General features: G+C 38.2%; 1 protein-coding gene across 1 annotated transcript in view; it reads right to left on the bottom strand.

Moving 5' to 3' along the window:
* The window catches only part of LOC101854021 (beta-1,3-galactosyltransferase 5), a 19,228-nt gene extending 16,030 nt beyond the window's left edge, over positions 1-3,198 (bottom strand). The window contains exon 1 of the mRNA XM_035970009.1: positions 3,152-3,198. Within this exon, the coding sequence (XP_035825902.1) occupies positions 3,152-3,198 (47 nt within the window). The remainder of the gene's footprint in view (positions 1-3,151) is intronic.
* Between the last annotated feature and the right edge of the window lie 7,478 nt (positions 3,199-10,676).

Genomic DNA, 10,676 nt, shown 5'->3' on the forward strand with positions numbered 1-10,676 from the left:
ACACACACACACACACACACATATATACACACACACACACAAACACACACACACACACGCCAAATGCCTATTGGGCCCTAAAACATCTTGGTATCTACATAATGTTAAAAAGTTGTATTATACAATTAAGATAGTCTGAAGAAATAATTGATACCGTACCTAAGACATAAAGCTGTCCCGTGCAGATCAAGTCTAGAATTAGATACAACAGTATACTGAAAACGTACATGTACTGAGCATAGCACACAATTCCTGGTCATAATCAAAGGTTCTAGTTGCATTTCTCAGATGACTGCATAAGGCTAAGTGAAGTGGGGAACTGTGTCAAATGGTACATCTAACTAATATAGAACTCGGTGTCTGGCCAGGGTGATGAAAAAGGGGAGGGGTCGGTAGGCTATTGTTTTGGCGGCTTAGACTCGGTAAGCCGAATGCCCCTCCTCGGTAAAACTTCATCTCTATGTAAAGTGACTGGCCAATTGTTAAAAGCGCCGGGGTGCAGGTAAGGTTTCAGTAGCATTTATGTTTCCTACAATCGGTCAGCAGGTGCAGTATTGTGTACGCGTATACGTCATATGATTAAACAACAATTCCAACAAAAAGAAAAGTTAAAATAAATCTGAACTGAGCTTCAAACTCTATGACGACCTTGGTGTAAAGGACACCAAGCGCGACAGCATTGTTTCTAATCGTCTGAAAAATTAATGGTGACAAAGCGAGCTAAGTAGGCCCGCACAGCCATAGTGAGTTTTCGTGGGTGACGTTACAGCTGTGACCTATAGAACTACATGTATTATAACCTCTTTGGTTACAAGAAATTGATTTTATAGTGAACACGTTTGTTTGGGGTTTTTTTGTTGTTTTTTTTGCTCTAAGCTTGTCAAAGCATTGCATTCAATAAGCATAACGTCGCGATTAGAAGAAAAAAAATGACGATAACTTTAAAAGCGATATTGCCCCAGGTGTAAAGCTTTTGAAATCTGTAGAAACCACCCACTAAATTTTTTTAAGCGTTTACATGTATTAACCCTATCCGTACGCCGTGTTTTACTATCGTATCCATACGACGTGGGAAGCTCTGTGCCCCCACTTTCCAAATGGAAAATTTACTCGTTAACCCGATCCGTACGCTTTGCATAGCAGTCTGTCAAAATGATTTTTCGAGAAATACTGAAAGTTTCAAAGAGATCTTCGCACTAGATCTAGAAGTATTCTAAAATATGAAAAATACAACCCTGGAGTACAAAATGACCCCCAGCGTACGGATAGGGTTAAGAAATTTTCCAGAATACACCTAGCAAATGTTTACTAAAATGTTGATCTGTTAAGACAACTTGATACAAATCATTGTGAAAAAGCTGGGGATTCTGTGTTTGATAATTTCAAAAATATTTTAGGCCCAGACTCTAGCCGAACGGGGCGTTTCTATCTCCTCGTTAAATTTCCCTCAAAATAATAGGAAGATATCAACTGGGGGGCTCGTAGGAGCGCCGGCCCAGAGTCCTGGCCAAGTAAGGTAACTCCGAGAAGTAGGCGACGAAGAGAACACCAAACAGAAACACGAACGGCTTAAAATTCAATCGAAATAATAATTATACTAACAATAAATGTACAAGCAGTTATGAGAGATAGGTTGAAGGATAAACTAGACTGATGAAAATATGTAAAATTATATGTATTTGTACGCAGACGTGTCCTTCCTTTGTAAGTAACAGAGAAGCCAATTGGTAATTAGAAGCCGTCTTTTAACGGGAGATGTACCTGATGCGAGGGAAATTCTAGGGATTTGACTTTCTTTCAATTTTTAAGGGTGATATAGGATAATTATAGACTAGTTAGAAGAATTATGATGGAATTGTTTGAATTTTATTAAAAAGTTGGTCTCCGTGACGGCCATCTTGGATTTTTTGACATGTTGCGGGGACATATGTTTTCCAAAGAAAATACTCGAATTTAAGCCTTAAACTTGGCACACAAATACACAAACAATTTATCTGTGATCCGATGCTGGGATTTATTCCTATCAAGAAAAACAGCAAAAATATGTATTTATCACAGGACGACTTCCGAAAAACGGAAAAAAAGTGACACAAAATCGTGAATGTTTTAAGAAGTAATCCATATTTCGCAAAATACTAACATCGGATTACAAAACAGACTATACAGCACCTTTGTGCAAAATTTCAAGTTTGTAGCTCTGATAGGATTTTTAAAAACATCTGTCCCGGCGTTGTCACTATAGTGGAAAAATAGTTTTTGAGAAAAACGCAAAAGAAAAACCCTACCGATTTGACAACGTCAAAAATAAAAAACCATAGTTTTTAAAACAATAAATTTGATATTTTTTAAAACGTTGGCCCCTCTCTGATATATTAAATGGAATTAATCAGGTTATATGTTCATTTTCTCCCAAATTAAGCATTCAGTGACAGGTGAACATGACTACCTTCAGTAAGTTTTAGTAAAGTTATTACCCTTGACCAGTCACGTACAAATCAGAACAATTGTTCAGTAACACGGTCCGAGATTGCACCAAACACACATGCATGCACAAACACACACACACACACACACACACACACACACACACACACACACACATACCAACAAACAATCAAACAAACAAACAAACAAACAAACAAACCCACATACACACATACGCACTCACACACTGACGTCATATAATATTATTTTTAGCAACGGGGTTTCATATTGTTCTAGACAACCCAAAAACTACAAAAAGAAGAGCCCTGTATCTTGCGTATAAATGCTCAACTGCCAGAAATACATAAATCTTGATCGTCTTGATCATTTATTGTCTTGAAAGAAGAAAAGCTTGGGAGCACAATGCTACTAAACATGTCAGGGTGACATAGAGACACCTTGTTGTTGTCACGTTCCAATTATGTGCTAATTTGAAGAAAATGCGCCAACTTTTGAGTAGGGTGCCCTCTGGAAAAAGCCTCTAACGGTGAATTCTTGTGGGTCTTTTAATGAAACATCAAGCGATATCGATTCTTTAGATATTCAGGTACCCAAAAACGGACAAAGTTAAAAATCGAATTTTTGACCCAAATATTGTGATTTGCAGACCCGTTACATGCCTTGTCCCCTGGGCAAAAGTTGAATTCGCCAGGTAGGTTGAAGTCACCGCTGGGCGGGCGGTGTTTGGAAAGGCCTCTCGTAGAAGTTCCACATCGTGACAGGAGCGATTTACATACAAGCCGGCATGATAAACAAAGATGAAGGGACAAGTCTCTATAGTGCGACAACACAGCAGTGAACTACTATCGTCTTTCAGGGCACCTTCAAATCAGCCGAGTGCTCTTTAAAGGTTGATAAGATAATATTGTGTATTTACTTGAAACTAAACAAAAATTATGGTCAGCAATCAATTTCTTGTCCGCTGTAGACTCTACAGCCGACAAAAAGTGATCGGCGCCGCCGGTCTTGCCCAGTGAAAGAACCACTCCTTGACAGAGTAAAGTGCCGTGCTGCAACCATTTGTTCAGAGTTGCCAAAGGGAAAGTTCTAGAGTGGCAGTCGATTCATTTGGTTCAAAAGTGAACCTGGCAACGCCTGTATCAAAGGGACAGACAGATAAAGACTTCATAGGGGAAAAACTATTTGCCTATTTCGCCCTGTGTGCAACCACATGCTTTCGATGCAACAAGTTGTTAGCCCTTGGTACATCCACCATTCTGCCTGCGTGCAACATCGTGTGACTTAGATGCAACCAGTATTGTTCATAAATACCGAAGAAATGAATACAAGAAAGAAATTATGTAATTTGCTTTTGAATGAACTACAAAATCCCAGGTGGCTTAGTCGGAAAAAGTTAGCTAACACTAGAGATTGTAAAACATCTAGTTGAAGTAGTTTGCGTATCGAAAGTCTGCGGTCCCGTGCAGAAAGAGAAGGACGGGCGTGTCAGCGCGCTTCCTTTTCAACAGAGATTACTACATGTAAATAAATACGCAACAGAGTGTCAGCGTTCTGCATAGTTAGGTTTTGGTGAAGTTGCAGAGAAGAACATCTTAATTATATAACATTCCCTCGCTGATGCCATTTTTGTATTCCAAAGTACACATTTTAATTAGGCCTATTTACTATGAACACTGTGTGTGTTCTTAATACATGTACAAATAATGTATGTAATGTAAGAAAAAATTTGGGATATGAATCCCTTCTGTACGTGCATTTTTTTGGTCTGGTTTTTTGTTGTGTTTTTAGGGGGGGGGGTTGCTCGCAATGTGCGTGCCAGACTGACCTACTGCGTGTTTGATTAAACTATTTTTACTGCAAGTAAGATGCTAATGGTATTGCTCGTCAAAATTAACAATAGTATATTTGGTTGTTGTTTTTGTTGGGTTTTATTTTTATTTTTTAATAATTTTTTTAATTTTTTTTTTTTTGGGGGGGGGGTTCTATTTATTTGTTTTATTTATTTAGATTCTATTTATTTTTGGTTGCTTTCCTTTTTATACAAAATTACAAGCAAGAAAAATAAGTTAAAATTGTTAGCCTACTACCCACAACCAGAGGTCGAATAAAATTATTATGCATGACCCAAGCAGTTGTTGCATCTTGGTCCGTAAAACAAAATATCGCCATGTCCATCCCGCAACCAGGCTGTCTACATATTATTATTATATACATGTAAAGGCCCTGGGTGATTTCGCCATGCCATTGGTGCAACCACCGACATTTCGCTGTCTTATGCATTGCATGGTTATTAAAATCTACTTGTGGTACCAAATAACCAATGACTCATCACGAAGAAAAGTTTAAAATCTCCACTTAACAATTTGAGTTTTAAAAAACTCACAAATCGAGTTTTTCAACAGACAATACTTTAATTATCCAACTGGCTTAAATAAAAGTGGAAATGAAAAAGGTTAAGTAGATTATGTCAACAGAAAGTCCAAGGGGTGAGCGCTGTTAATTTTTATTCTCTTTTCTGCTATATTTAGAAGACAGTGGAAGTTGTTGCACCAAGATCTGGTAGCACACACGACAGTTTGCGCTAAAAATTGGAGCACCAAAATGTTGTTATTTATAGAACATGACTTATCATAATAATATAATATTACTCACTTGAAAAGAAAAGCGAAAAGACTCAAAAGATTAGATTTTTAATCATATCAAAAAGTTATAGGGTCTACCTTCATTTAACCACCAGTTATAGGCCTCTCTCTCTCTCTCTCTCTCTCTCTCTCTCTCTCTCTCTCTCTCTCTCTCTCTCTCTCTCTCTCTCTCTCTCTCTCTCTCTCTGTCTCTGTCTCTCTCTCTCTCTCTCTCTCTCTCTCTCTCTCTCTCTCTCTCTCTCTCTCTCTCTCTCTCTCTGTGTGTGTGTGTGTGTGTGTGTGTGTGTGTGTGTGTGTGTGCGTGTGTATGTGAATGTGTGTGTGTGTGTGTGTGTGTGTGTGTGTGTGTGTGTGTGTGTGTGCTTACAAAAGAATAAATAAAAAGCAGAGCATAAATAAATTAATGAAAAACTGTACCGATTTCATTTTTCTTTTAATCGTTGGATAATATAATCTCTATATCTTATATTTGCGAAAGTTCAAACTTTCAACGCCTAAAACTTCCGAACCATTCAACTTTCGAATTTGACAAAATTAGTGGTGGTTCAGAATCATTCAAAGGGTGCACAGTTTCGTTGAGGAGCCTGAAGCCACTTTAGGTTAATTTTCAGTTTTTCATTAAGGGGGGGGGGGCTACACCTGGAGGCTATCTCGCTTATTACTGAACCGAATTTCACCACATGTCACACATGTAACAAGCATAGTAAGGAGTCTTGAAATCCGCAATCAAATTTGAGAAAAAGTTTCGTTTCCATGGATACGCCGCCATATTGGATTTTATTGACATGTCTTACGTAATGAATACCGCACTTATTGCTCTTGGAAATTGATTGTTTTTTTGAATGCGTGTTAACGAACATTAGATCTAAAAATTTGTCTGTTGTTTTTCTCCTAATCAAATAAGAAAATTTTTAATGAATTTTTTCCTGAGGTAGCATTCAAGTTTGCGAAAAATCCGTGAAAATCCACACTCAAGACACCACCAACAAAAATCTATTCCATATATCAAACATTCAACTGACAAATTTTTAGTATTACCTCTTCTCTTCATTCTGTGAAAATTTCATGAGGATTGAATGAAAAATTGTGGAGTTATTCAAAAAAGTATAGAGAAAAGTAGCATTTTGAGAAAACGGCCGATAAAGAAAAATAAAATATTGCTTTTATGAGGAAATGGCGGTAACAAACATGCCCGGTATGGGGAAAAACACGGTTTTTGGGGGTTCTTATGCCATGAAATAGTTGTAGGAGAGGCTGAGGAAGCTAAAAATGCCTACAACTCAAATTCCATGATTTTGAGCCGAATTTTGATTTTGGGGGTGTAGCCCCCCCCCCCCCCCCCCCCTCCTTAATTTCGTTTAGATCTGATCTTGGGAAAGTCCGTCTCCTAAGACACAAATGTAAATAAGTGAAGTTTCCTCTCCGTTCACTAGTCGTGCGCCTCTGAAAATATGGAGTGAACAACCACGAAAGCGGCATAGAGAATCAATCTATACATCTCTTAGTTAGACTCTAAATATTTTGCAACTTGGAAACACATGAGTCACTTTTCTCTCAAGATTTATTGCTCCATTCCAGTAGAGTGTAAATAGAGTAGGCCAATGACTCATTACTTTCATCGAAAGGGGGCCCAGTTAGTATAATGTAGTCTACGAGCTGAAATTAAAACACGTGTCATGCGCGCCAGCGGCGAAGTCTGACTTGTTTGATGGGCAATCAAAGTGAAACGGGACCAGAAATGGCCTGGAGATATCACACAGGAATCTTACTCGAGGCAGCGACTCTGAGTTGTGAATGAAAACAAATCCGGAATTCATATTGTATGTTCAACCGCCAAAATAATCGTGAAAGTATCTTATTAAATATCAATTCCAACTAAAATTAAATTAAACTTTAGATGTGAATGCACAAACACAAAGCAAAGAAGCAGAGATGTCAGTACTAGATCTATATGTTATAGATCTGCCAGTGAGTCTAACTCTTTGGTAGAGCTTGACAATTATCTTTTCTTTTTTTTTTCACATTTGGCTGTTTTTTGTGTAGCCTTTCGCGGCCAGGAGCTGATGTTATAATCGAGGTCACGATCTGATTATAGGACAGTAAAAAGCCGAGGAAAAAAAAAAAGCACTAGCAGCAGTCAAGAGATTATTAGGAGTTAGTTCCCCTCACATTTGTGAGGTAGACTCGACCACTGAAATAGTTAGCTCACATAATCAAAGCTTGTGACTGCTTATAACTGTGGCCCCAAAGGGGTGAACAGGGTATATGTGGCAATGAAACAGTTTTGACTGCTATGCACATGTTCCCTTCAACTCTATTGGTAGACTCTTCCAGCCTTACAGTAAGTTTACTTAATCAAAACTTGTGACTGCTTATGGAGTGGCCCGAGAGGGGTGAGCATGCTATTTCTGTGGCAGTGAAACCGTTTTGAATGTTAGGCATACTGTTCATTGGTGATTATGAGCGTCTTTTTACTTTTAATTTATGAGGTTTACGTTACGGGTGAATTTGACAGCGACAATGTTTCAAAATTAGGAAGGGAAGCAGTGATTATTTGATATAAACGCTTCGCCACTGATGCGCGCGGGAATGTGTCCTTGGTGCCTCCATGTGGAGGAGGATGTTGGAAATGTCCATTTTGAATTTTTCTAAAAGTAAAGGGGATGTCGTGATACTCGATACGTATACTCGAATATAGTGAAGATATTCGATACGAAAATAAACATTTCCCTTCCCTATGAAATCAACACGGCTGAATGTTTATTATCGTCTTGTGCTCGTCTGACTTAGATCAAATATCAAGAATACATAACATCATAACATATTAAGAATGAGTCAAGATATTTTTCAAAAGAAGATTGAACAACCTTTGAACGATGCCAAGGTGTCATAGGCACTGCAGATGACAGTGTTGTTTTTGGAAAAACAGAACAAGAACATGATCAAAACCTACTCGAGATGATCAGAAGATATGTCGAAACCGGACTGAAACTAAATCTTGAGAAATGCCGTATAAAGCAAAAGCAAATCAAGTTCTATGGTGTAATAGTCACTCAAGATGGAGTCAAACCCGACCCCTCAAAAGTAGCAGCCATATATAAGAAACATGAAGGCTCAAGAGAATGAAAAAGGAACCACTGATACAAACAGAAATTCCGCCAGGACCATGGCATACGATAGGAACTGACCTTTTCTATCTCAAAGGAGAAGAGTAGCTCCTTATAAGCGACTACTATTCAAAATTCCCATTTGTGAGGAAAATCCCAAAGAACCAAAGTACAAGTCACAAGATCGTCATCCTCACCAAGCAAATTTTCAGTGAACAAGGAATGCAAAATGTGGTTAGATCCGACAACGGACCCCACTTCAGTGGATCCCCATACAGAAAATTCTCAGAAGAATACATTTTGAAACACGAAACAAGCTCACCTCACTACCCAAGTGATGGATACATTGAAAGCCAGGTGAAATTGATAAAACGGACTCTGGCGAAAGCTTTAGAATCAAACCAAGATCCATACAAGGCTATACTAGCTCTGAAAACTACCCCGATTGAAAACAAGCTGCCCTCCCGGGCATGCATTCTTTTTGGTAGACAAATCGAAGACTCATTACCAAGAAAAATACACAGGCAACAAACGCAGAAGAGATATAAACATATCTGCAACACAGACAAGAAACACAATCATTCTATCATGAGAAGATTGCGAAACAGTTGCCCCCACTTTCAAACAACCAGCCAGTGACCATCAGAAATCCTATCAACAAAAAATGGGAACCAGCAACAATATACCCTCAAGGTACCTATACTCCCCGTGCTGAAACACCCAGATCATACATCTTCCGGACAGCAGGACAAATCCTCAAACGAAACAATAACAATGACAATCTTTATTCATCTCGCAGGGAGAAATTTGTCTTGGTAGTTAACAATGGCAGTAGACGTTACAAAAGTTAGACTTAAAGGGACAACCCGCTCCGTAAAACTCTCTCTCTCTCTCTCTCTCTCTCTCTCTCTCTCTCTCTCTCTCTCTCTCTGTTTCATTTGTAGCACTGTGTGTTCAGTAACCTCACTGCAGTTGGTACGAATGAATTTCTCTATCTGTCTGTTCTTGCTTTTTTGGAAATGTATCGTTTACTGCGGGTCGATAGTTGTGGCTATGGTCACTAAGCATTATTTCCGCCTTTTTTGGAACGTTTGTCTTGTGCAGATATTCAAAGTTACTTAGGTCTCTACCAATTGCTCTTGATGCCTTTCTTATCAACTTGTTTAGTTTTATAATGTGCTGCCTTCCCAGATTGCTACCATAGCAAGTGATACCAAAAATTATCAAAGTTTCTATTGTGGTGGTGTAGAAAATCTGAAGGATGGATGGATTCAGATTGAAAGACTTTAGTTTCCTCAGAAAATACAGCCTCTGATTTACCTTTTTAACGATATTGTTTACGTGGTTTTGCCATGTAAATTTGTTGTCTATTGTAAGGCCAAGATATCTGTATGAATCCGTGATTTCAATAGTTTCTTGTTCAATTATGAGTGGTGGGATTGTTGGTTTTTCTCTTCTAAAATAAAAAATCATTTCCTTTGTTTTTGAGAGGTTTACTTTTAGAAAATTTGAGTTGCACCATTTAAAAAACCTACATATTTCTTCGAAATACTCTTTTTCATCAAGGTTTATTAATCCAATAATAGCGGAGTCATCTGCAAACTTAATTAAGCGTGTTGTTTATATATACTTCTATGATTGTTGGTATATATAGTATACAAAACTGGTGACAAAACACACCCCTGAGGACCGCCGGTGTTACAAAGAATTGTGTCAGATTTTGTGTTGTTTAGCTTCACATATTGTGGTCTACCTGTCAAAAATTCTAGTACCCATGCTGCGATATGATGACTAACTCTCAGACTCAGAAGTTTTTCAATGACAATATGCGGTTGAATTGTATTAAATGCTGAGGAAAAATCTACAAAAAGTACCCTCGTATACGTTTTAGATGTTTCAAGGTGTTTCAGTATAGAGTCGCAAAAAACAACTACAGCATCTTCTACGTTCCTCTCTTGTTTGTATGCAAACTGGAATGGATCTAGATTTCCATGAACACAGCCTAGAATATTAGAGAGGATCAATTTTATAAGGCACTTGAAAGCAATGGATGTAAGAGCGACTGGTCTTAAGTCATTTAATTCATATATTTTAGGCTTTTTTGGTATTGGTGTTACCTCCGATGTTTTCTATATTGTAGGAATGTAGTTTTTGTGTAGGGTCAGGTTAAAAATGAAGGTAAATATCGGGGCTAGTTGCTCACAACAAGTTCTTAACACTCTCCCTTTCACTCCGTCTGGACCACAGGCTTTGTTTATGTTTACACTTTGAAATTTCTTTTTAACACTCCGCTCACTGAGCTCAACACACTCCTCCTTGCTCAACTCGTCTCTTAGCCTCTGTTTAAGATCACGCTGCTCATTCTCAAAATCAAAACAGTCGAAACGACAATAAAAGTTGTTTAGCTCATTTACATAGTCTCTTTCATTTTTTACTTGCACGCTCTCTCGCTGCGGTATAACCCGTTATTTTTTTCAAAGAC

Source organism: Aplysia californica, unplaced genomic scaffold (assembly GCF_000002075.1).
Source record: "Aplysia californica isolate F4 #8 unplaced genomic scaffold, AplCal3.0 scaffold00208, whole genome shotgun sequence".
NCBI lineage: Eukaryota > Metazoa > Mollusca > Gastropoda > Aplysiida > Aplysiidae > Aplysia > Aplysia californica.